The following is a 27604-nucleotide window of genomic DNA, read 5'->3' on the forward strand; positions in this document are numbered from 1 at the left end:
TTGTTGAAGATGGAAGCAGGCCTTGAGTAATAAAGTTGGATCAATAGCTAAGTACATTCTCAGGTACAGTGTTGAAGGTATGGCCTGGTTTCTTCTCAGTGTTTACAGTAAAAATATGAGAGAAGAAAGATAAATCGAGAGGAATCGTTATAAAAGGGAACCAGAACTAGATGATTCATTAATTTTGAGCAGATGGCAAAATAATGTCAAGATGAAGAAATTGCTTCTGAAAGTGTGCCATAGGGAGAAAGCCAAGGATGTGTATATTCTTTGGCTAAGACTTCAGAAAGGTCAAAAGGTCAGAGTATTCAGTTATATTGAAGGCTTTTTCAAGAAAATGAAGCATTTACTTCATATCTCAGCCTAGCCAGGTGAGCCCTGGGAAGCTTGCCTTTGTCATGTGCCTGCCTTTACCTTTACCTTTACCTCTAGATAAAGAATGGATTGTTTTGTGAAGATTTGAAGGCAGGACTTTTGTCCAATTCAGACTCAACATGAGAAAGATTCTCATGTGCTGGCTCTCTAGTTGGAGGAATCTGAGTGGCAAGGAGAGTGCACAATTTTCAGGTGCTGAGAGCAGTCTCCCGCCGACAGACCACAGGGAAATGGGGCAGCTCAGAACCACCACTGTAATGAACTTGATCCTGCCAGTAACTGGAGTGAGCTGGGAAACAGATTCTTCCCTAGAGCCTCGAGAAAGAATGCATTGCTACCAGAGACCCTGAGCAGAGACTCCAGCCGGTAGTGGTGTGGCCAGGCTTTAGATCAACAGAACTGCAAGCTGATTAACTGGAGGTGCTGTGAACCCCCCAGTTTCTGGTGATTCATTATACATCTATGGAAGACTAATGTAATTCCAGAAAGAACAATTGGACTAAGTGATCAAATCTCTGAACAAAGAGTAACTGGAGAGTTAGTGCAGTGGGTAGGGTGCTTGTCTTCCTGACGCAGGTTTGATCCCTGGCACCTGCTGTGGTCCACTTACCCCAGCCAGGAATGATCCCAGAGTGCAGAGCCAGGAATAAGCCCTGAGCATCACTGTATGTGCTCCCTCCCCCTCCTTAAAAAAGAAAGAATAAGAGTAGTTGGTAGGTTTGAGGGAGAGGTGGAGTATATTAATTTGGGACTGGAAAACTAAGGATAGGTATGTAGGCAGATGTTAGATTTGGTGTGCCTTAGATAGGAAATAGAGAGCATCTCCATCTTCAGGTTCATTGCTAGTTTAATGCTGGGAAATGTTGGGAGGAAGTTTTCAGTAGATATTAAGACTTCATATAACCATTAAGGGTTGTAACAGAAAAATTACTGAAGAATTTTAGGAGCATTAAAGACTACAAATATATAAATTTGCAGAGATAATCATTGTACATAGTCATACAATATTCTCAAGTATTATTCAGGGGCTTGGGTGTTTGAATGAAAGATAATGATGAGGGGAGGAGTTATTTCAGTATAAAAGTTATTTGTTTCAACTAGAGCAAAAAGGATATCCAGGGAGTTACTGAGAGAATGCTTGAAATTTAGAATACCAGAAATTAAAAAAAGCAAACAGCAAAAAAAGAAAAAAAAAGCTAAAGAAGTAGGAGATTTATGTGACCAGAACATGGTACTTATTTTCTTTTTCTTTCCCCCTTTTTTTTTTACAAAAAAATTGAATCACTATGAGATACATAGTTACAAAGCTTTCGTGATCAGGTTTCATTCATACAATGTTCCAGCACCCATCCTTCCACCAGTAGAGCATGGTATCTAGAGTCTAGAACATATCAGGTGATAAATATTGGAAGTGCATGATAACAAAAATGGAATTATTCATGGTAATGGCAGAATTTGCTATGATTAGGGTTTCAGAAATATCTTGGAAGAGCTGATTGTAGTTGACTAGATGAGATTTCTCTCTTCAGTATGTTCAAGTGGATTTTGAAATTGTTAAGGAATTAGCAGAACTTGACTTTGGAGTTCTTGATTCACAGAAGAAAATGATCAGAGTCTGATAGATTTCAATGGGATAAAGGGAAGCAGTGGATGGCCCATGGGCCCAAATTATGCCACCCGTTAAACAAAAGTTTTATTGGAGCACAGCTATAACTACTCATTTAATCTCATCCATGATTGCTTTTGCATTCCTCTGGGAGAGATGAGTAGTTGCAGCAACGCCCAAATGCTTACTACTATCCGGCTCATTAGAGACTTTGCTTACTTTCAAATTAGAGCTATGAATATTTTCTCCAGCAGAATGTACTCATACAAAATTTTGCTGATAATCAAAACAAAATGGTGATTCACGAAAGCCTGTGACTGAACTCTGATTAGGAGGAACTTTGGGATCCAAGTGCATGGCGTATTTATTCTCTGTTTTATCTTTTCACAGGAGTTGCCTTTCTGTGTGATATACCCACTGTGCTAAATATGTGGGAACTTTCATTCTGGACCACAGAACCTCCCCTCATTCTATAACCATCAGTAATATTCATTGCAACGGGCAACATGCCTTGCTCTGGTGCTCACACATATTTATCTGCTGTGTTGCTGTGGGAATTTGGGGGCCTCATACATAAGGTTGTGTATGTGAAGTCATAGGGACAACCACAAGACTATATATATACAGATTAGTGTACTTTTCTCTCTCATTGCTTCTTTCTCTCTCAATTTCCTTCTCAGAACCTCTTTCCCCTCTTCTTATTCCTCGTTTCTCTCTCTCTCTCTCTCTCTCTTTGTGTGTGTATGTGTGTGTGTGTGTGTGTGTGTGTGACTGTGTGACTGTGTGACTGTGTGACTGCGCGTGCTCACCAGGAAACCGGTCAGGTACCAATCATCTTTCTTCATACAAATCAGCATATTAAGAGAGCCCAGTAGATGATTCTTTGATTTAGGCTCTTTCCAATTTAAACTGTTAAATTAAGTAAGGGATTTCCCTTATGTCCAGTAGCATCTTCTCCTGTTTAGATAAAGGAGAGAAAATTTGTTTATTTGATAAAAATATGTTTTAGTCTCTATTCTTTAGTCGGTATCACTCTAAAAGTTTTCCACTGTTTAGATCTATATAAGAATCCTTAGTTGAACTTCATTTTTGTTATGTCTAATTTTGGTCACTGTTTTAATAAAAGGGTACTTAACATTCCCATTGCCTTTGTCATGTGCCTGCCTTTACTAGCTAGAAACTGCATTAAGTCTTTCGGATTTTTTTTTTCTCTCTCAGTTAAACTACTATTTGTGTTCATATTCTGGGTACAAAGCATGAAAGGACCAGATGTTCTGTTTATCTTAATGTCCTCTGTACCTGGGATCATTTTTTTGGTTCTTTAAAAAGTAGCCTTTATTTCCTAAGATGCTGTTTAAACTCGAACTAGTGATTATCAGTAAAAGACCTGCTTTTTGCTTTTTTGGGGTGTGCCTGGAAGACCTGCCTGGGTGGGTGAGATGGCAGGGCATTGTTGAGAGCGTGCCTTGCTATGGTGCTCACACAATTTTTTCTGTTGTGTTGCTTGCGGGCATTGGGGACCATCATGCATCATTTGTGTTGTGTATGTGAGGTTGTGATGGTTGTGTATGTGAGGTTGTGATGGTTCCGTTCTTGACCGAGGTGTTCACTGTGGTTTGCAGTCCATTAGTTATGGTGCCTGTACACATCCTGACACAAAGGTCCTTCAAAGCAATGAACTAGTATGTATTACACTGTAATGGAAAACACCTGTCATAAATTTATCCAAAGCCATATACTGTACAGCATAGAGAGTGGATCTTCATAGAAACTGTGGACTTTGGATTCAGCAATGTGTTGGTGTCGGCTCATGAGCTGTAACAAATGCCTCTGATGGAAGACCTTGATAATTGGGGGAGACTATCCATATGGGCAGGGGTCTATGGGAAGTCACTTTACCTGCCACACAGGATTGCTTTTAACCTAAAACTGTGATAAAAAGGGGGGGAGCTTTTAAACACAATAAACTGTCCACCTCTTGATTATTATTCCCTACTTTCCCTCTTGCCTTTTGAGGACAATTTTAGACACTTAAACGTGTTCATAACATTTCATATACCCACAAGTATTGTGGGAGAATTCCAATTTCTCACTAACTGGTTGTTTTTCTGTTTATTGTTATGGTATTATTATGACTCTTCTTTAATTCAGTTTTTGCTTTTGAAACAGATTTTTCTAAGAGATAGCTGTAATATTTTTATTCATTTTGATTTAATTTCAGACCTTAGAACAACAGCCCATAGAGCTTCTTTATATTCTCTTTCAGAGTCACCGCTTGCTAGCATTTACCCCATTGATTTATCCTTCCTTCAGCCCTTCTTCCTTCCTTCATTATTAATACAAACTCTCTTTCTCCCACACTCCTCCATCTTGTAGAGTTCTACCAGTATATCTTTGATATTAACCCCTTACCAGAAGGGTATTGGTTGAATATTCCTTCCCATTCCATAGGCTGTCTTTGTATACTGGTCACTATTTCTTTTGAGGTGCAGAAGCTTCTTAGTTTAAAGGTAGTCCCGTTTGTTTATCTTTGCTTACACTTCCTTGGTCAGTGGCGTTTCATCTTTGAAGATGTCTTTAGCTTCAATATCATGGAGAGTTTTGCCTACCTTTTCTTCAGTGTACATTATGGATTCTGGTCTGATATGAGGTCTTTAATCCATTTTGATCTGACTTTTGTGCATGGTTTTAGATGGAGGTCTGAGCCCATTTTTTGCATGTAACTGACCAGTTTTTTCAGCACCACTTGTTAAAGAGGATTTTCTTGGTCCACTTCATATTTTTTGCTCCCTTATCAAGATTAAATGATCATATATTTGAGGGTGTGTGTCAGGATATTCAACCCTATTCCATTGGTCTGCACATACTCTTATAATTTTGCAGTACTTTCTTTTCTTCTTCTTTTTTTTTTTTTGCCGCAAGAAAAGGATCTATGATTATCTTGTGCTTTCCTATAAGCCTAGTCCTAGAGTCAATCCAAGGGTCCTGGTTCCTTTCAGTCGGAGAGGATTTAGAATCCAGTATTTCTGTGCTAAATTTGCTAGAGTATCACTGCCTCTAAGCATTCTCTAGGTAGTCTCAATGTATAGATAGAGGATAATGTACATATTCATCTATAGCTGCATTTTTTCCTTCTAATTTTTATTTAGTCACAATAATTTACAAAGTTGTTCATAGTAGAATTGCTTCAGGCATACAGTGTTCCAACATCAGTCCCACCACCAATGTCCCTTCAATGCTGTTTCTATCTACCTGTTTAAAATGATGAGTTTCTATTGTTATCTTTGATTTCAAACATCATGAATTTGCTGTAGCCTGTCTCTTTTTTTTCAGTTTAGTAATTCTCTTCTCTAAACAGTGAGAAATCTGACTCCCATTACCCTTAACATATTTCCTCATTTATTTAATTCTTCATTATATTGAAAGCAGTTTCAGAATTGTTAATGCATACCACTGCAAAAAAGAAACAAATGTATTAGCTAGAATTTGTTGCTTATTTACAGTTCTTTTGGTCTTCAGACTAAGTGCACATATTAGTTTCATAGGACTACTGTAATAATTTACTACGCATTTGTTGGCTTAAAACAGCAGAAATTGTTTCTTTCACAAGTTTGGAGGCCAGAAGTTGAAAGTCTAAAGGCACAACCCTGCTACTTATGTGGTACTAGCAGGGAACCCCCCTGTGCCGTACTCCAGCTGGGGGCACCTCCAGGTGTCCCATGATTTGTAGCTACTAAACATCAGTCTCTGCTTCTGGTTTCACAAAGCCTGGTTGTCTGTCTTCCCCTGTTCTGTCTCTGAGAAAGGTACTTGTTATTGGATTTAGGACCCACTGAAGATATGATAAGGAATCATCTTGATTCCTTATCATATCTGTAATTACTCATTTTCCAAATGAAGACACACAGACTTTTGCATTTAGGGTATGGAATTTTTTTTTTCTTTTTAAAACACTTCAATTTGTTGAGGTACTATGGTTTACCAAACTGTTAATGATGGTTTATTGTGTACATAATTCCAATACCACACCAATCACCAGTGTACCCCTTTCCCATTCCCAATGTCCTCAATGACCCTCCCTTTCAAACCTTTCCCTTTCCCTGGTTCAGTTCTTTGGCTCAGTTCTCCTGTGTGTTGCTTTGGCCCTTTGTTGCTGCCTTGTGATATATATATATATGTATATATATATATATATATTTTTTTTTTAATGGGATCACCTTGATTTGCAAAGGTACAAAGCTATTCATGATTGAATTTCAGGTAGACAATGTTCCAGAATCAGCCCCTTCACCAGTGGCTGCTTCCCTCCCCAATGTCTCTACTTTTCCTCCTGCCCCCCAGTCTGCCTTGATGGCAGGCACTTTATACTTTCTGCTCTTTGTTTTTTTTAGAGAGTGTCCACCAATGTTATAACCCCGTCCTACCCCCACCTTCTTCTTTCCCCTAATGGCCAGCTTCCTACTGGAAACCAGTTCTCATACTTTTTGTTTCTATTGCCTTTGGGCCTTTGTTATGCCCCTATTATGTTTCTTTATATCCCGCATATGAGAGAGATCATTCTGTGTCTCTCCCTCTCACTGTGACTCAGCATGATACTTTTTCACTCATCAGGATACTCTCCAGATCATCCTTGCATCAGCAAACTGTTTGATTTCATCTTTTCTTATGGCCTAGTAGTATTCCATTGTGTACCATGCCGTAGCTTTTTTCTCTCTTCATCTGTTCTTGGGTGCTTGGATTATTTCCAGATTTTGACTATTGTGAATAGTGCTGCAATGAATACGTGAGTGCAGATATCTTCTCTACATTATGCTTTTGGGACCGTGGGGTATATTCCTAGGGGACAAATTACTGGGTTACCTTGCTGTGTACTTTTTGTTTTATTCTTTTTGGGCCACACCAGTGGTGCTCAGGGCTTTGTCCTGGCCCTGCTCTTAGTGTTTACTCCTGGTAGGGCTTAAGCAACCATATGAGTATGCATGCAGGACAGACACCCTACCCGTTGTCCTTATCTTTCTGATCCCCCATCTTCCCATGTACATTTAAGTCCCACATATGAGAGAAATCTTTCCCATGTATCTTTGAGTCCCACATATGCTGTATCTTTCCCTTTAGTTCTGACTTACTTCATTCAGCATCAAATCCTCTAGTTTTATCATCTTGTGACAAATTGCATAATTTTGTTCTGTCTTAGAGATGTTAGGTATTTTATTGTCTATAAATATGTTACAACTTCTGAATCCCTAGGTGGGCATTTGGGTTGTTTTCATATCATGGCTATTGTAGTAAATGCTTTAAATTAATGTTTCTGAGTTTCGGGAATGGATGCCAAGAAGTGGTATTCCTGGGTTGAATGGGAATTCTATTCCTCTTTCTTTTGAGAGATTTCTGTATCGCTTTCCATGTAGGCTGATCCAGATGACATTCCCACCAGACAGTGACTAAGGGTTTTTTCTCATCACAATCCCTCCAACACTGGCTGTTTCCAGACTTTTTGATATATACCATTCTCACTGGGCTGGAGCGTTAGCACAGAGGCTAAGGTGTTTGCTTTGTATGCAGCCGACCCGGGTTTGATTCCTCCGTCCCCTCTCGTAGAGCTCAGCAAGCTACCAAGAGTATCCTGCCCACATGGCAGAGCCTGGCAAGCTCCTTGTGGCGTATTCTATATGCCAAAAACAGTAACAAGTCTCACAATGGAGTCATTATTGGTGCTCGAGCAAATCGATGAACAATGGGAGGACAGTGCTACAGTGCTACCATTCTCTCTGGTATGATGATATCTCATTGTTTTGATTTGCATTTCTCTAATCCTGAGTGACATTGAGCACTTTCATTTGAATATTAATCATCTGCTTGTCATTTTTTGGGAAAGTGTTCTTCTCTCCTTCCCATTTGTGGATGGGGTCATTGAAATTTTTTGTTGAGTTTTGTGAGTGCTTTATAGATCCTGGTTATTAGCCCTTTGATCTGGTGTATTGTGTGCAAATGTTTTCTCCCATTCAGTAGTATATGTAATTGCTGTTCCAAGGACTTCCAAAACTTTGTTGAGTAAGAGTCCTGCTATTAAACATCCTTGCCTTATGCCTGCTTTCAGGAAAAAGGCTTTCGGTTTTCCACTATTGAATATGATATTGTCTGTGGGTTTTTTGTAGATAGACATTATTATCTTGAGATATTTACTATGTACCTCTTTCTCTATATTATGTGATAATGTATATATATATATTTTTAATTTTTATTAGTGAGATATCATGAGGTACAGTTGTAGACTTACAAATTTTTGTGCTTGGGTTTCAATTATACAATGATCAAATACCTATCCCTCCACCCATGCCCATTTCCCACCACCACGGATCCCAGTATCCCTCCCACACCCCATCTCCCCCCCCACCGTCTCTGTGGCAGGGCATTCCCTTTTGTTTTTTCTTTCCTTTTGGGTGTTGTGGTTTGCAAAAGAGGCATTGAGTGGCCATCATGTTTGGTATATAGTCTACTTTCAGCATGCTTCTCCCATCCTGGGAGGATGCTCCCAACACCCTTTATTTGGTGCTCCCTTCTCTATCTGAGCTCCCTTTTCCACTAGCATGTGTGACTGACCTCCAAGCCATGGAGCAAACCTCCTGGTGCTAATCTCGGCCACTCTTGGGTGTTAGTCTCCTATTTTGTTACTTTATGTTCCCCAGATGAATGCAATCTTTCTATATCTATCCCTCTCTTTCTGAGCCATTTCGCTTAACATGATACTTTCCATGTAGCACCACTTGTATGTAAATTTCATGACTTCATCTTTTCTAACAGCTACATAGTACTCCATTGTGTAGGTGTACCAAAGTTTCTTTAACCAGTCATCTGTTCTCGGGCACTCAGGTTTTTTCCAGATTTTGGCTATTTTGAAGAGTGCTGCAATGAACAAAGAAGTGCAGATGTCACTTTGATTATACTTTTTTGCCTCTCTGGTATATATTCCCAGGAGTGGTATTGCTGGGTCAAATGGGAGCTCAGTTTCTAATTTTTTGAGAATCGTCCATACTGTTTTCCAAAAGGGCTAAACCAGTCGGCATTCTCACCAGCAGTGAAGGAGGGTCCCTTTCTTGCCACATCCCCGCCAGCACCGGTTGCTTTTGTTCTTGTGGATGTGGGCCAGTCTTTGTGGCGTGAAATGATATCTCATTGTGGTTTTGATCTGCATCTGTTTGATAATTAATGATTTGGAGCATTTTCTCATGTGCCTTTTTGTCATTCGGATTTCTTCTTTGAGAAAGTTTCTGTTCATTTCATCGCCCCATTTTTTGATGGGGTTGGATGTTTTCTTCTTGTGGAGTTCGACCAGTACTTTGTATATCCTTGATATCAACCTCTTGTCGGATGTGTATTAGGCGAATATCCTTTCCCATTCTATAGACTGTCTTTGTATTTTGGTCACTGTTTCTTTTGAGGTGCAGAAGTTTAAGATAGTCCCATTTGTCTATCTCTGTTTTCACTTGCTTGGCCAGTGACGTGACATCTTTGAAGATACCATTAGCTTCAATGTCATGGAGGGTTTTTCCAACTTTTTACTCAATGTACCTTATGGATTCCGGTCTGATGTTGAGATCTTTAATCCACTTTGATCTTACTTTTGTACATGGCATTAGGCAGAGATTTGAGCCCACTTTTTTGCATATGTCACTGTCACTGTCCTCCCGTTGTTCATCGAGTTGCTCGAGCAGGCCCAGTAACGTCTCCATTGGAGACTTTGTTGTTACTGTATTTGGCATATCGAATACATCACGGGTAGCTTGCCAGGCTCTGCCTTGTGGGCGAGATACTCTCGTAGCTTGCTGGGCTCTCGGAGAGGGGCGGAGGAATCGAACTCGGGTCGGCCATGTTGGCTGCGTGCAAGGCATACACCCTGCCGCTGAGCCATCCAGTTTTGCCAGCACAATTTGTTAAAGAGGCTTTCCTTGTTCCATTTCACTTTTCTTGCCCCCTTATCGAAGATTTGATGGTCATATGCTTGGGGGAGATGTCAGTATATTGAACCCTGTTCCATTGGTCTACAGCTTTGCCTTTGTTCCAGTACCATGCTGTTTTAATTATTACTGCTTTGTAGTAGACTTTGAAGTTAGTGAGGTTGATTCCTCTCGTTTTCTTTTTCCCAAGAATTGCTTTAGCTATTCGTGGGGGCTTATTGTTCATATAAATTTCAGGATTGTTTGCTCCATTTCTTTGAAGAATGTCATGGGTATCCTAATAGGGATCGCGTTGAATTTATACTGTGCTTTGGGAAGTATTGCCAGATAATGTATATTGTTATGTGCCTTCTGTCCCTATTTTTGGAAATTTTTTTTTATCATGAATTGATGTTGCATCTTCTCTGCATTAATTGATATGGCAATATCATTTTTAGTTTTTTGTTGATACGGTATATTACATTAATTGAGTTTCATATTCTGAATTATTCTTACATCCCTGGGATGAGCTCCACTTGATCATAGTGTGTAATCCTTTTGGTATATTGCTGGATTTGATTTGATAGGATTTTATTGAGGATCTTTGCATTTATGATCATCAGGAATATTGGTCTATAATTTTCCTTTCTCTATTTTAGTGTCACTGTATTTGGAAGGATTTCTGTTTCCTCAATATTTTACTTTATTTATTTTTTGTTTTTGTTTTTGGGCCATACCTGGTGATGCTCAGGAGTTATTCCTGACTCTGCCCTTAGAAATTACTGCTGGCAGTGCTCAGTGGACCATATGCTGGGGATTGAACTCAGGTCCAATGTGCAAGGCACTTTCCTTCCCACTCTAATATAACTGTGTCTCCAGTTTCCTCAGTATTTTAGAAGAGCTTGAGGAGTATGAGTACTAAATCTCTGAAGTTTTGGTACAACTCACTAGTGAATTTATCTGAACCTGGGCTTTTGTTCTTGGGGAGATTTTTAATTACTGTTTAATTGCTTTACTGAAGATTGGTATGTTCAGGTTTTCTTTTTACTCTTTGTTCAATCTTAGAAGTTTGTATGATACAAGAATTCATCCATTTCTTTTAGGTTCTGGAGCTTGGTCTTATACTTTGTTTATAATAACCTTTAAGACTTTTTAAATTTCTGAGCTGTCAGTTGTAATTTCTCACCCATCATCTCTGATTCTATTTATTAATTAATTTATTTTTCCCTCTTCTAGTCTTAATGCTAGCTGGAGCTATAGCACAGCCGGTAGGCCATTTGCCTTGCATGCAGCTGACCTGGGTTTGATTCCTCTGTCCCTCTCGGAGATACTGGCAAGCTACTGAGAGTATCCCCTCTCGGAAGCTCCCCATGGCATATTCGATATGCCAAAAACAGTAACAACAATTCTCACAATGGAGATATTACTGGTGCCCGCTTGAGCACAGGAGGACATGCTACAGTGCTATACTTAATGAATCTAGCTAAGAGTTTCTTAGTCTTGTCTATTTTTTCAGAGAACCAACTGCTGATTTCAGTCACCTTTTTTCCTTCTTCTTTTCTTTATCACTGATTTCCACTCTAATTTTATTATCTCCTAGCTTTGAGATTTATTTTTTCTTTCCCCAGTTTTTCTGAGAAGTTACAGCATTGGTTTGAGCCTATTGTTTCTTCCTGGTATGCATGTGAATAGCTATAAACTTTCCCCTTAATAGTGCTTTTGCTGTTGGACCTAAGGCCACCATTCATCCCACTACAAGATATGTAGTTGGAATATTAGCTTCAGCTTGTTCTTACAGAGTATTGTTATTCATTTAAAGTATTTCTGGCTTTATTAGATTCTATTTAGATTAAATTTTAGGTTTCTCTATTCTGAACATGTAAAATGCTAGTGGTTTTAGCAGTCATTTCCATATTTATAGATACAGCCTGACAACTTATAATCATTCTTAAGAAAATGGACAAGCGTTCTGATAGGGAAGAGTGGAATCGTATGTGTTTCCTCATATAGAAGGCAGGGCTTACTTGAGCAAGTGCGATATGAACCAAGATCAACGTGTTGAAAAGAAGCCATGTATCAGGGAAAAGAGATTTTTCAGCAGGTGAAAAAGAATATGGGAAGGACTTGGTATGGCAGAGAGCTGCGCATATTGGAGAAAATGAAAGAAGGCCAGTGAGGTAGCACATGTTGAGCTAAGGTGAGCAGAAAATAAGTGAAATTGTAAATAACAGATAGGAACCAGAAAAGTAAGTTCTTGTAGACCGCAAAGATGCTAGAAAGCCAGTAGAAGATAAGCATGCTAGAAGAAAACATGTTAGAAGTATATTTGTAAAGGGTTATATTGATTGCCATGTGGCGCACAAGAGTTAAAAGTGAAAGAGAGAGCCTAGTTAAACAAATCTGTTATAGTATGTAGTCATTAATGGGTAAGCATGAGATAATGGTAGCTCATACAAGAGTATGAGGTGGTAGTGATGACAGTGCATCAGACTAAGGACTAATATCCAAGATATATAAAGCACTCACAAAATTTAACAACAAAAAAATCCAATAGCCCTATCCAAAAATGGAGAGGAGATTAACAAGCGTTTTCACTGAGAAGACATACAGGCTAGAAGGCATGTGAAAAAGTGCTCCGCATCACTAGTGATGGGGAAATGCAAATCAAAACTGATTGCAAATGAAGTGAGCAAGAACCAGTTTTTTTTTTTCTGAGAAGCCATTACATTTAAAATGCCCATGACATGCAAATGGAAATGTCAAGTTGATAAGTTGATAAATGTACAGGTGTAGTACACAGGAGAGGAAAATAGATTTTTTCTCATTCCTGAAAAGATTTTTTTTAGGAGCCAGAGAGATAGTGCAATGGGTAAAGTGCTTGCCGTGCATGTGGTTGTCTGAGGATCTGCTCCCACCCCTGGCACCCCGTAGGGTCCCCTGAGCATCACCAGTAGTGAACCCTGAGCCAGGGATAAGCTCTGAGAACAGCCGGAGATGTGCTGCCATTTGCCCCCATTTTCTCTCTTCCCCCTTCCCCCGTATCTTGCTTCAATTCTTTTGTCCTTATCGCAGAAAGAGGTGTCACCTTTGTGGTCACCAGATAGTCTGTTGGCATGAGCAGAACACAGGGCTTGGTCTGATACCCTGAGGTTTTGGAGATAACCTTGGCTGAAAGCAGTTTACCAATTCATGGGTTCCAGTCTGCTGAAACCCAGATTCAGATTGTTAGTACTTCCCAGAGAGTTATTTTCCTTTTCATGTAAATAAATATGTGCGTTTGCCTCCTTTGCCATAGTTTGTACCATTTTAGAATATGAGATGCTGACATTATTACCCTGTAAAGTATTTGGCTCTTTCCTGCCCCCTCTGGACCTGACCAGCACAAGGCCGCTCTTGCTGACTCTGCTACCTGCTAGAGAAAAGTGTGTATTTGAAATAGTCTCTGTGGCTGCTTTCTGTTATATCAGTTCTCAAACCAACATCACACTCTTTAAGTTACAGTGTTTTAATCTGACATTTTAGACTGAGTAGGGCATATTTTCCTGAATTGTTTAAAAGCTGTTTTTCATTTCTCATGTAATTGTTGGTACAGGTATATTGTACAATCAAATCTTAAAAATGCACTTTTTTTGGGGCTGGAGTGATAGCACAGCGGGTAGGGCGTTTGCCTTGCACGCAGCCGACCCAGATTCGATTCACAGCATCCCATATGGTCCCCTGTGCACCGCCAGGGGTAATTCCTGAGTGCAGAGCCAGGAGTAACCCCTGTGAATCGCCAGGTGTGACCCAAAAAGCAAAAAATAAAAAAAGCACTTTTTAAGAATCGTAGACTTTTTCTACCATCTACTTGCCTTTGCCTAGTTTGGTATTATTGTTATTTGGTGGGGGGGGGGGGGTGGGGGTGGGAGGTGCTGGTACCAAGAGGTATATGGGGCTCCTCTCAGTGATTCTTTGCTCGGGCCTGAGGATTCATTGAAGCTCATTGCCTGTAACCTGTGTGCTAGGGATCACTCTGCCACCAGCTGGGCCATAACCTCTGCACCTTCTCTAGGCCTTGCCTTTGCTATTATTGTTGCTATTACTTTACATATAGCTGGAGCGATAGCACAGCGGTAGGGCCTTGTGTGCAGCCGCCCGGCCGACACGGGTTGGATTCCTCTAACCCTCTCAAAGAGCCCGGCAAGCTACTGAGAGTATCTCGCCCGCAGGGCAAAGCCTGGCAAGCTCCCCGTGACATATTCGATATGCCAGACACAGTAACAACAAGTCTCACGATGGAGACATTACTGGGCCCGCTCAAGCAAATCAGTGAACAAGGGTAGGACAGCGCTACAGTGCTACTTTACATATGGGGCTTATGTTTGCTGAAGCGTTGTTTGGGGATGTGGACCACCCCTGACTCAGCTCAATGGCTACTCCTGGTTGTACGCTCTGGAATCATCCCTGGCAGCGCAGTGGTTCAAACCAGGGTTGCCTGCATGCAGGGAAGCGCTTAAACTTTTTTCTATCTCTTCGGCCCCCCCTGCCTTGATTATTTATAAATAATTACTTTTCTTCTTTTTTTCATTAAGAAAAGAATCCTAGGCACCTTTCTGTCTTTCTAATTGAGGGTTTACCTTCTCTTAGTTTCCCCCCTTTATTTACATCCTGAGAAAGTGCCACATATACTAATGCTAATTTCTTGGTAAAGGGTTGTACAAGTAAATTAAACCGTGTAAAAAATAAAGATCTATATATAGCATATTCTGAAATAAAATTGAGAGAAAAAAAATCTGAGTTTGTAATTAAATTGGGCTTTTGGTGAACTAAATATTTTTGTTTTTTACTTTCAAACATGATATAATTTCTGATCAGTTTATTTTTGTTCTTTTGAAATATTTTTATCTTTTTTTTTAAGGGTCACACAGCAATGTTACATACTGGCTCATGGCACCCCAAAATAAAGGGAGAATTTATGACGTGCTCAAATGATGCGTGAGTATTGTTAGAAATTAATCTATTAATATCTTTTTTGCAGCATTTTTATGTCTAACAATATTTATGGTAAAGTAGGAATTCTGAAGCTTTGTATTTTTGTTAATTTTACTGTAGCCAGTAGCTAAGGTGATTAAATAAACATGGAAACTTTGACAGTGTGAGTTGCTATGAATTCTGGTAAGTTTGTTGGGGAACACAATGGGTCAGATTGGTGCTGTTAAGTGTACTCAGACTTTGAGATTGTAATAATTTGTTACTTTTTATTGTAAAGCTGATTTCTTTCTGATATAAGATGAGTATATAATCCAGTATCTAATAATATAAGATGATCATATAAATGATTGTTTTTCAGAAGTAATCATAGAAAAAGCTGTTTAGGTGACTGTTAAGATTCTTATGCATTATTGCTGTGGCTGAGGAATGAAGACTATTCTACAGAATGTTTGAATACTTTTTCTTATTTTGTTATGCTTTAATCTACCCAAGAATGTACTACATATAGTAGCACTTGCAGCACTGCCCTCCTGTTGTTCATCTATTTGCTCTAGTGGGCACCAGTAATGTCTCCTTGTTACTGTTTTTGGCATATTGAATACGTCTCGGGTAGCTTGCCAGGTACTTAAGAGAAAAATTAAAAAGAAAAATGTTATGAATGAAAATCCTGCAAGTAAAATCACTTGAAAACAAATAACTTTTTTTTTGCATTTTTTTGGGGGTGGGGGGGTCACACCTGGCGATGCACAGGGGTTACTCCTGGCTCTGCACTCAGGAATTACCCCTGGCGGTGCTCAGGGGACCATATGGGATGCTGGGAACTAAACCAGGGTCGGTTGCATGCAAGGCAAATACCCTACCCACTGTGCTATTGCTCCAGCCCCTGAAAACAATTAGCTTTTGTTCTCAGAAGCATGTAAAGCTCAGTCTGAAGAATGGGTGCTCATAGTTGTACACAAACTACATGGTATTACTTAAGTGAAACCTATTTTACATTTAAAAGGACATTTTTGTTCTTAGATTTGTAGATTTGTGTGTGTGTCTCTCTATTTGCATTCTGGCAGTTATAATTTCTCTCACTAAATGTCATGATTGCTGTTGATATTTTTGCATATTTTATTTTTATGTAATCTTTAAACAAAAACGTGTTTTTATTTCTGGATTGTAATTTATTAACTTGATTAATATTAAAGGCGTAGAATTTTTGGAATTCTTATACAATGGAAACGATTAAGTATTTTCAACTAAAATTTGATTGCTAGAGCATTGTAATTTATTTTTCCTTTTTTGAGGGGGTGTGGGGGACAGTACCGGGGATCGAACTTAGCTTTCCTGAATGCTAGGCATGCACTTTACCATAGAGCCCATCTCTAGCCTTAAACTCTATAATTTTAATCTTTTTTTAATCTTTCCAAGTAAACTGTACATGTTTAAAGTGGTATTCTTTAGTTAACATTATGAAATTCAGTTTAGTGATTCACCTTTATAGTACTCCATGACTAAGTAGTTTATTCTATGAATTAGATAATATTTTTTAATTAAGTTTATTAAAATTTCAGCATGTTATTTAAGAAAATGAAAGGTGAGAAATAATGAAATAATCAACAAAGTTGACAACTTGATGAAATTTGGTCTTTTTTAATAGTAAAAGTTCAAAGTAAAATAAAATTAGAACAAGTTACCAAAGCATGATAAAACTATTTACCAAAATTAACAATAAACATTGTATTAGATGTTGGAGTACGAAGGTAGTAACATTTAAAAAAAATGCCTACAATGATTTAGGGACACTGTGTGTTGTAGATTTAGAGACTGACTATATGTTCTATAAGAAAATAAATACTTGATATTAATGTTATAAACTATGGATGTTTTTCATAAGGAAAAGTTGGAAATACTACTACCTTAACTCCATCCCCTCCCCATTCTCTTCCCTTTGTGGTTACTATTGTTTTTTATGTTTGTTTGATTTTTTTAGGGGGTATGGTGGATATACCTAGAAGTTCTCAGGACTTCTGTACTCAGGGATCACTCCGGGTGGGTTTGGGTGGTCATATATGATGCTAGGGATGGAACCTGGGTTGATCCCCAGCACCACATGTTTTGCATGTAAGGCGAGCTCCTTACCTGATCTACTATCTCTCCAGCCCCTTCTCCTCACAATGTTGTAATTTTGGGGGGTCTTGTGGTTCCTTGTGGTAAGTGCAAATTTCAGTTGTGGTGCTCATGTGTGCCTAGTTGTGGTGTGCAGAAGATTGCACAATTGCTCTGGTTCCAGGAATCCTAATAGCAGTGTTGCAGGGTCTGTCTTGGTAGTGTGGGTGGTGCTAGGGATTGAACTCATGACCTCATGCTTGCAAGGCAGATGTTCTACTACTCAGCCACATCCCCAGGTCTAGTGCCTTAACTTTTATTCCATAAACTCAGGTATGAACCTGAACTTAACACGAACCTGAGATCAAACCAATTTGGGAAAAAAAATAAATGGTGAAGAGGGTAATACGTCAATCTTTTCTGGTTTTCCCAAAAATGAAAATGAGACATAGATAGTAAAGTAAAACTTACGATGTTATACTTGAAATTAAATGTTCACAAAAAGTAGATAATAATGAGGATAGAAATGCTTCTTACTTAGCCAGAGAAAGTCAGTTCTACTTTTAGATTTATAAGCTCTGATGTGATGTTATTTTATAATTTAAATTGTAGTAGTCTTTCAGAGGGAAAGTAGAGAGGCTAGGTATGTAGCTCAGTGATTTTCAATCTTTTATACCTGCTGGCAAGTGAAAATAGGGTGCTTTACAGAGCATGGAGACAGAAATGAAAGCCATTATTTATAATATGGATATTTATATTTCAGTATTTGGAGTAGTACCACTACATGCCTCAAATGTGTTAATTGGCAATAACTTTTCTGTGACTGGCAGGTCTTTTCAACTCCGGTCTGCTGACAATTGAATACTATTGCCCTAGCTGAGACTTTTCTAACTTTTATAGACTAAGCTCCACGCTTGTGAAGCACCTTGACGTAGACCATCAGAATTGACATAGATGCATGAGTTAAACCAGCTTAGACAGAACTCCCAAATGACTGCTCACCAGTATACTCAAGTTTTAGCCATTAAAGTTTGGAAATGTTTTGTTCCACATAACTTATTAACTGATAGATGTGATATTATTGAATCATCTTGCATAGAATCATGTTTCTATAGAAAATGATTTTGTTTTTAGAAGTTGTCAGCAGATATGCAACTAACTTTAAATGACATAGCAAAAATAAATTGTGTATGTGTGCTATGTGTATATATTGGATATGTATGTATTTGTGTATTTGAGCCAGATAGATTGAGAATACAAACATTGGGGTGAGGCTCGTCCGAAAGTGTGGATCATAAAGATTAAATTTATTTGTATTCCACTTAAGCTGTTTTTTGGAATTTTTTCAATGTATTTTAAGTTTCTATTTTTCAGTGCTAATTTAGATAGCTTGATCTTTTTAGAAATTGTGTTAAAAGGAAGAAAGAAAATTAATTGGCTGCATTAAATCATATGAAGAAGGATCTCCTAGGTGTGTTCTGGAATGATAGTATCTGTGGGATGTTCTTGGAGAAAGATCTGTAGAATCTTTGTAATTAGTCTTTGGCACAATGATTTTCTATGATTCTAAGAAATAAGTTAACATAGAAACCAGCATTATCTTAACACAGTGATATAGTATCCTCTCCTAAAATCATAATATAATATTTGTTATACTCTGAATGTAGTGCTCCTTGGATGGAAATATAGATCACCACTAGTAAACGCTTTCCATGGTGAGAATCAGTGAAATATAGTCAATTTTAAAATTTGGTTGCAGCTTGTAAAGATGAATTATACCAATTAAAGTTTTGTCAAGGTATAATAGAAAGAACATGCACTTACCAGATCCTGTTTAACTTGGCTACTCAGACTGCTCATGACTCTCAGCTGGTAATGCACTGAGTCTTGGTTTTCTCTAAAATGGGATAATGAGATTAAAATCTGGATTAAATGTGTGAAGCTTTGTGCACAGTTGGCATTCACACAGAGGCTTAGCCTTGGATTCATTTGGGTTGGATTAAAGACTGTGCATAGTTCTCAGTCTATAGTTTTCTTAGAGTTTATCTTGCATCTTGAATACCAGCTCCTGTGTGGACTAAGATGGACCTCTTAGACTTTTGCCGAAGAACTGCTGTGCAGATTTTTTAAAGTAATCAATAACATATAAATATAATTATAAAATTCTCTCAGGAACAATGTTCAGTTCACAGAAATGAAACCCAGCAAAGCAAATGCTTCTAGAACACATTTTTTTTCCTATTTTATTTTCTGGAAAAGAGAAAAATACACCAATTAGTTGTGTTTGAATATAACATAACATCTTCATGATTTTATAGAATTAGTACACTATGGCATAATTTGCCTCAGAAAGTTATAGCATGTGGAGGCATCATTACAGTGTTTTAAGTTCTTGACTGCTATTTTATTTTTTTTTCCTTTCCTATTCTCCCTTCTTGCTCTTGATATAATTGTCTTATGAATGCCTCATTGTTTAGCTTAAAATAAATTTTGCACTAGGGCAGGGATAGCGCAATCTGTGCTTTTTAGAATTTGTGTAAGAGAAGGAAAAAGCAGTTAGTCTAATGTATGATGTTTGGCTGATTTGGGTGGGAGGTTAGTCTATATCTGGCTGGTTCAGGCAGGACTGCACTGAAAAGGTGACTCCTGGCTAGACTAAGGGACCATATGAAGTGTTGTGGGCAGAATCTGAAGCAGCTGCAGACAACGCAAATGACTTAACCCTTGTGCTATCACTCTTGCTCGAATTGCTTTTTATAAAAACATTTAAGTGTGGCTGGAGCAATAGCACAGCAGATAGGGCACTTGCCTTGCACGAGGCTGACTCGGGTTTGATTCCCAGCACTCCATATGGTCCCCCGAGCATGGGTAGGAGTAATTCCTGATTGCAGAGCCAGGAGTAACCCCTGTGCATTGCCGGGTGTGACCCAAAGATCAAAGATGATTTGATGATCATTTTTAATTGTTATTTAACATTATTTGATTATTATTTAACATAATTAACTCAAATTATAATCAAATCTATGTCATTTGATGATTTGATCAAAGATCATTTTTTGTTGTTGTTAACAAAAAAAGTCTAAGAAAAATTAAGTGAGGAGGTACCATGATTTAAAATAATGTTAATGATGGCTTCCTTTGAACTTAATTCCAATATCATATCCATCTTCAGTGTACCTACCATCCTCCTGAAGGAATTTTACATCAAACACAACTATCAAAATTATAACTAGAATTTAACAGAGTCTCTCTCCTGCAAAATTTCCCATTTGAATTTAGAGTTCTGGTGGAATATCTTTGTAAGATATAGGAGGCAAAATTTACTAAGGGACTTTTGGAGTTGGGGGTGGTATCACACTTGGCTATGCTTAGGGCTTACTTCTGGCTCTGTGCTCAGAGATCACTCCTGCCAGGGCTCAGGGAACCACAGATTGTGCTGGAGATTGAATCTCTGTCCGCCATGTGCCAGGCAGGTGTTCTACCTGCTTGTTGTACTATCTCTCCATTTCTATTAGCACTCTTTTTAACTCTCAGTTTGTGAATCATGAGAATTTATTACCAAATAACTACTGTAATTGAAGTGTATATGTTGGTTTTGGTTTGATTTAGTATCTGCTGACAGAATTTTTGTAGGCTTGAATAAAAGCAAGATGTAGATTTTTTTTTTTCTTTTTGGGTCACACCTGGCGATGCTCAGGGATTACTCCTGGCTCTGCACTCAGAAATTACTCCTGGCATTGCTCAGGGGACCATAAAGGATGTTCAGCTGTGTGCAAGGCCCTACCTGCTGTACTATTGCTTCCAGCCCCAAGATTTAGATATTTTAATTTTATCAAAAATTAATTTGGCTCTTAGAAATTTTATTCTCAAAATAATTTTGTTTAACTATTTTTTTAACTGTATTTCATTTGTACTTCAATAAAAAGTTGGTAAGAGTTTCTTTTTGAGATGAGAGAGTTGATAAGATTTTATTTATTTTAAAATTTTATTTTTCACACAGCGGCTCATGGCAGAAATGCATCGGGACCCCACATTAGATTACTGTTGCTGGGCCACCCCAGGGGGGAAAGTGTGCTGTCCCTCTGCCTGCTCCCCCTTGGCGGCTTGGTGGCTGCCATCCTCCAGAGGTCATTGGACAGTCAGGTTTGGGCCCTCAATGACGAGATATGTGGGGCCTCATGGGATGGGGGGTAAGCAGGCCCTTTCCTCCCTGCTCCAACGAGACCCCGAGTTGCCACCCATGAATGGCCTCTCTGGCTCCTGATCAAGCTGCTTAACAGCCATGATCCAAGAGACTAAGGAACAAATCTCGGAACCCAGCAGGTTTTAGCAGAAATCCTTCCAGATTTAATTGTTAAAATTTCAGAATTCCAAAATTTAGCAGCCACTACTGTGGCCGTGCAACATCATATGTTATTCATAACCAGCAATAGAAAACAAATTTCCACAGTTTCCTTTTCGGCAGATCTGAGTGTTGGGGTAAAATCCCAAATAATGGTGGGTCTGGTATCAAAATATTGAATGTAATCAAAGTAGAGAGAGAATAATGTGGAAATCATCTGCCCCACAGGTAGGGGGAAGGTGTGGGTTGGGGGGCATATTGGTGTTTTTGGCGGTGGAAAATGGGCACTGGTGAAGGGATGGGTGTTTCATTGTATGATTGAGACTTAAACCCGAAAGTTTTTTAAATGCTCTCACGATGATTCAATAAATAAGTAAAGTAAAGTAAAGTAAAGTAAAGGCCCTCCCGTTGATCATCGATTTGCTCGAGCGGGCCCAGTAACGTCTCCATTGGAGACTTTGTTGCTACTGTGTCTGGCATATCGAATACTCTTGGTAGCTTGCCGGGCTCTCCGAGAGGGGCGGAGGAATCGAACTCGGGTCGGCCATGTTGTCTGCGTGCAAGGCAAACGCCCTACCATCAATAAATAAAATTATGAAAAAGTAAGGTGGAGTTCATGCCCAATTCAATCAGCATAATCAATGGCTGAATAAATACAATACTCCTACATTTAAAAATTATTTTTCATAAAGTTGTTCACAATAATTGATTACACTCAATATTTTAACACCACTCCCACCACCATTACTCCTTTCCACTACCATTATTTCGGATTTTCCCACTACCACTCAAGCCTGCCCCATAGGCAGATGCTAGATAATTTATTTTGTATTGCTTGTTATGAATAGCATGAGATGTTGTGTGGCTGCAGAAGTGGCCATTTGCTCATGGAATTCTAAAATTTAAATAATTGGGTCCAGAGACATCTCTGCAGTGAGCTGCTTGGTTCCGAGATTCATTGTGAGTCTCTGGATCATGGCCGTTAGTGTGCTTAACTGGCATCCAGAGGCAGTTCGTGGGCATGTCAGCCAGGACACTGAAGGGGCATGGAGATGGGAAGGACCAAGCCATACCCGATCCCTTGAGGCCCGGACTTTTCAGCCACTGGTTCCATGTACCTGGGGTTTTCATTGGGTTCTGGCAGTTTGTGGCTACTGGGATTCATATGGCGCAGGTGGAGGGATGATGCCTGCTCCTGTCTGAGGCACCCCGGTGAAGTTGACTTGGCTCTAGGTTGGTTGATAAGATTATAAAATAGTCAGTTTCAGTTTCAGTTCAAATTTCTCAAGAGATCAGGTTTAGAAATTGTAATTAGGGTTTATAGTTTAGTTGCCCTGTCAGTGTCACCATTCAAATTAATGTGTGTTAATCACAATTTTAAATCTCAGGCCTTAATAGAATTTGTTTTTTTAATTTTTATTAGTGAAACACCATGAGGTACAGTTGTAGATTTACAAATTTTTGTGCTTGGGTTTCGATTATACAATGATCAAATACCCATCCCTCCACCAGTGCCCATTTTCCACCACCATGGATAATATCCCTCCCACGCCCATCCCCCCCATCCCACCCTGCCTCTGTGGCAGGGCATTCCCTTTTGTTCTCTCTCTCCTTTTGGGTGTTGTGGTCTGCAAAAGAGGCATTGAGTGGCAAACATGTTCAGTCCATAGTCTACTTTCAACATGCATTTGCCCTCCTGGGAGGATCCTCCAAACACCCTTTATTTGGTGCTCCCTTCTCTCTCTGAGCTGCCCCTTCCCCTAGAATGCCCGGCTGGCCTCCAAGCCATGGAGCAGTCCTCCTGGTGCTGATCTCAGCTATTCTTGGGTATTAATCTCCTGTTTTGTTACTTTATATCCCTCAGATGAATGCAATCTTTCTATGTCTATCCCTCTCTTTCTGACTCATTTTGCTTAGCATGATACTTTCCATGTTGTGAAATTTTCGTTTTTGTATTTGTTTCAAAGCCACACCTGGGGATGCTCAGGAGTTATTCTTGGTTCTATACTTGGGAGTCACTCCAGACAGTGGTCAGGGGACCATATGGAATACCTGGGATTGAACCTGGGTCTGCTGTACGCAATCCAAGTGCTTTTCCTGGTGTGCTATCTTTAGTCCCAATCAACTACAGAATTCTTTTTTTTTTTCCATTTAATTAAGGAACTGTATGTTACAAACTTATTGATAGTTGAATTTTAGGCATGTAATATTCTAACACCAATCCCACCACCATTGTCAACTTCCCTCCACCAGTGTTCTTTATTCCTTCTCCACTCGAACCCCCACCTATCAACGCCCTCGCTGTCAACTTGACAGCCTCAACCATAGAATTCTTAAGTTAACTTTTTATACAGAAAACTGAGGTTGGGTTTTTAAAAATATTTTAATGTATTGGAAATAGAATAATGTCAATGTTCTCCTCTCCCATCTTGAAATAATAGTAGAGAGCTAAAAGCCCTGGAAGTGTCTAATTTTAATTGGAAAGTAAAACATAGTTACTGTTTTTTACATGCAGCATTTGGAACTCTCAAGCTAGTTTTTCCTTAGGGATTGGTAATAGTCTAAATATACAATTTTTGTTTCCTGCAGTCAGCTATCTTGAAGTGATTTGAAAGTAACACTTCAAAAATAGTCTAGAGATGTATTTATTAATTTTTAGTTGATTAATGATTTAAAGTAATTGAATGTTGGTCTAAAACAATCAAATGCTAGAGGTTGAGGGGGAGTCTTTCAGGCTTTACTTTAGACATGAGTTTTCCATAAGCATGTTCATTGGTGAAATTATTTGGTTAACTCATAAACCTGCTATAAAATATCTCAATTAAAGCTTGGGCTGGAGATGTAGTTCAATAGTAGAACACTTGTCATGTCACTGAGGGCCCTGAGTTTGATCTCTGGCACTGCCAAAATTAACAACAGCAATCAAAATCCTGTAGCATGATCCACCAGGTCTATGTACAAAACAATACTATAAATTATGTTTTGTGACTCAGATCTAAGCTAACAGTACACTAGTGGGAAAGCCAATATACTAAATAGGCAAATTTTGCACATTTTAATTAAAAAACATTTTTTGTCGGGGTGACACATGGCTGTGCTCATAGGTTACTCCTGGTTCTGTGCTCAAGTATCACTCTCTCTAGTGCTGTGGGAGGGGTCATATGCGGCACCAGAAGAATAGCACCATTATTGTCAATAAGTTAAATCTTAAGTCAGCTCAGCTTTAACAGTAGTGTTTATTAAATTTTATTATGGTATTATGGAGCGATAGCACAGTGGGTAGGGTGTTTGCCTTGCAAGCATCCAACATGGCCGACCCAAGTTCGATTCCTCCACCCCTCTTGGAGAGCCTGGGAAGCTACCAAGAGTATCTCGCCCACACGGCAAAGCCTGGCACACTACCCGTGACGTATTTGATATGCCAAACAGAGTAACAACTGTCACAATGGAGATGTTACTGGGCCCGCTTGAGCAAATCGATGAACAACGGGAGGACAGTGACAGTGATATTCGTCCTTAATAATTGAATATGAATCTCTGTGAATGGCTAATGTGCCTATCCTGCTATTCTGGGGGGCTGCCCTTGCTGGCCGTTTATGATGGATATCAAAAAGAATATTGTTTTTGTGAAAATGGATGAATTGTACTTAGTTGCAGAAATGGGAATGAATAAGTTTTTTTTTAAATAGTGACTTTGATTAAAAACTCCATAATTAACAAAGTTGTTCATTATACAGTTGTTTCACAAGCATTTAATGTTCCAACACTACCAGTGTGACCTTCCCTCTACCGGCATCCCCAGCGTCCCTCCCAACCCCACCCTGCCCCCTTTGGCATATAAGAAATTTACTTTATATTGCTTATTCCAACAAAACTTTAAGAACTAGTAAATTAAAATGATCAGAAAATAAATCAGTAAGGGCCAGTTAGTGATTACTATAGGATTTTGACCTATGTAAATAAGAAAATTAAAACCATTTAATATAGTATGAAAGAATGTTTATTCTCACATATGTATATTTTCAACTCTGGAATCTATAGAATAAATGAACTTTATATGTTGTGCTTTTTTTTTAGCCCCCAATTAAAAATCTTCGCCTTTCCCTTTGGTTGTCATGTCCAAGGATTCCACACATTTGGCTGCTGTGCGTGGGAGATTAAGCATTTTATTACCGGGTTGGGGATCCCAAGTGGCATTGCTGCTGGGACTACATTTGACTTGTGAGGTGGGGCTGTGTGCCCCGCTCAGGCCTCAGCCCAGCAGGACAGATGCTCTACCCTTGAGCCTTAGACCCTTCCGTTGTCTGATCTTTGCGTTTTTCAGCTTATAATTAATGTTTTTTCTTTGACTCTCTGCTAAAAGACTTGGCCCCCAGAAGTGACATTTCTTTTTAAAATTATCCTTTTCATTTCTCCTTAAGTTTCTCTGAGTACTTTGCAAATTGATGTAGACATTTTCTTATTCTCTTCTCTTCTGTTATGCCCAATTAGCCCATTGAATCCATTCCCAATTTTGATAAAATCATCACTGCTCTTTTACAGTTCCATTTGACAGAGGTGATGAATTTAGAGGGGGCACGTTATTATATAGTTTGCAAGAAGTCTGAATAATGAGGTGCCTTGTTTGTTGTGTCTTTTTAAGTCCTGTAAGTTTACATGACTTTGTGAAACTATTTCTGTTTTATAAACCCTTCTTTCTGGTGAATAATGCTTCAGAAATTTGTCTTGATGAAAATATTAGCTTTTGTTAGTGCTTTTAAAAGTTCTTGGTGTTTAAAAAAGTACTTGGTGAAAGTCACTTGGTAACATTTGTCTGTGACTGTAGCAGTAATAATAAACTAAATAGATTACAAAATACGTCTCTTAAATTATTAAATGCAGGGTTACCTTTGATATATATTTCCTTAATGTGTTGGGTTCTAGTAATTAGAATTAGACAAGTGATATTTTTAGAAAGCTTTGCTAGCCTATCAACAAATAACACCTAGTACAGTACCTAGAAACAGTTTTGTTTATTTAGTGACACTTCATCGAGTCACTTAAATCATGCAGTTTCAGTCAATAGCTGTGTCTTATGGAATAGATAAAGGAAATTCTTTCCAGCAAAAATTGCATTTCTTAGCTACAGAGAACAACTGAAGTGAAAAGTCATCTTGAGATTTATACCACACAGTTGTGTTGTGTTTAGCATTCTTTATCTTTCCTACGCATTTTTCCTTATATGGCCGCCAAAAAACTGAAGATAATAATCTTTTCAATAACCCACTGCAAATTTTTTTCCACAGGCAAATACAGCTTTTGAAAACACAAATTTTGACTTTCTTAACTTCATTCTGTTCCTGTTTTAAAACCATGTTGTCTTTTAATTGGCATTGATTGACAACTTCCCTTGTGCCTGACTTTAGGGAAACATTGGATACAGGAAATGGCTCTGGCTTTTTTTGGAATTCATATTAAAATGGGAAGGTAGTACACAATGGAATACTACATAGCTGTAAGGAAAGAAGAAATTTGCTGCTACGTGGACTGAACTGTAGAGTATCATGCTGAGTGAAGTTAGTGAGAAGGAGAGGGACAAATAAAGAATGATCTCTGTCATATAGTATAAGAAGAAACAAAATAGATGAATAACACATGCCCAAAGGGAACAGAAATAAACTTAATTTGTGAAATACCAAATGGTTTAGATTTTGTTATGCTGTTGTAGATCCTTATAATAAAAAATTTTTTCCTGCTGTGACATACTGTTTTATTACCGTAGTTTTTAGTTGTGGCACTATATGCACTTTTGTTTTTTAAACTTAGGTTTCTATTTATTACTGGACATTAGTTTGTTTCTGGACTTAAGTTTTTGCTTCTTCAGTTTCTTCTGTGATATCTATTTCTTTTCTGCAATCTCCTTTTCAGGTATAGGACCTTTTAAGTACTGTAATTTGTCAAGCCATCTGTTAACTATTTTTCTCTATTATAATGTGTGGACTGGAGCAATAGCACAGCGGGTAGGATGTTTGCCTTGTACACTGTCAACATGGCCGGCCCAAGTTCGATTCCTCGGCCTCTCTCAGAGAGCCCAGCAAGCTACCAAGAGTATTTCTCCCGCACGGCAAAGCCTGGCAAGCTACCCGTGATGTATTCGATATGCCAAACACAGTAACAAGTCTCACAATGTTACTGGACCCGCTCGAGCAAATCAGTGAACAACGGGAGGACAGTGACAGTGATAGATAATTGTTGATTATTTCGATGTTTGCAACTTTCTTCATACTTGAATTTCTTCCTTTA

General features: G+C 38.7%; 1 protein-coding gene across 2 annotated transcripts in view; it reads left to right on the forward strand.

Annotated features, from left to right (window-relative positions):
- WDR70 (WD repeat domain 70) overlaps positions 1-27604 on the forward strand; it is a 308613-nt gene that overhangs the window by 92284 nt on the left and 188725 nt on the right. For both annotated transcript variants that reach the window (XM_056112067.1, XM_056112068.1), the window contains exon 9: positions 14813-14889. In XM_056112067.1, coding sequence (XP_055968042.1) covers positions 14813-14889 — 77 coding nt within the window. The remainder of the gene's footprint in view (positions 1-14812; positions 14890-27604) is intronic.

This window comes from Sorex fumeus, unplaced genomic scaffold, assembly GCF_029834395.1.
Source record: "Sorex fumeus unplaced genomic scaffold, SorFum_2.1 ptg000015l, whole genome shotgun sequence".
Taxonomy (NCBI): domain Eukaryota; kingdom Metazoa; phylum Chordata; class Mammalia; order Eulipotyphla; family Soricidae; genus Sorex; species Sorex fumeus.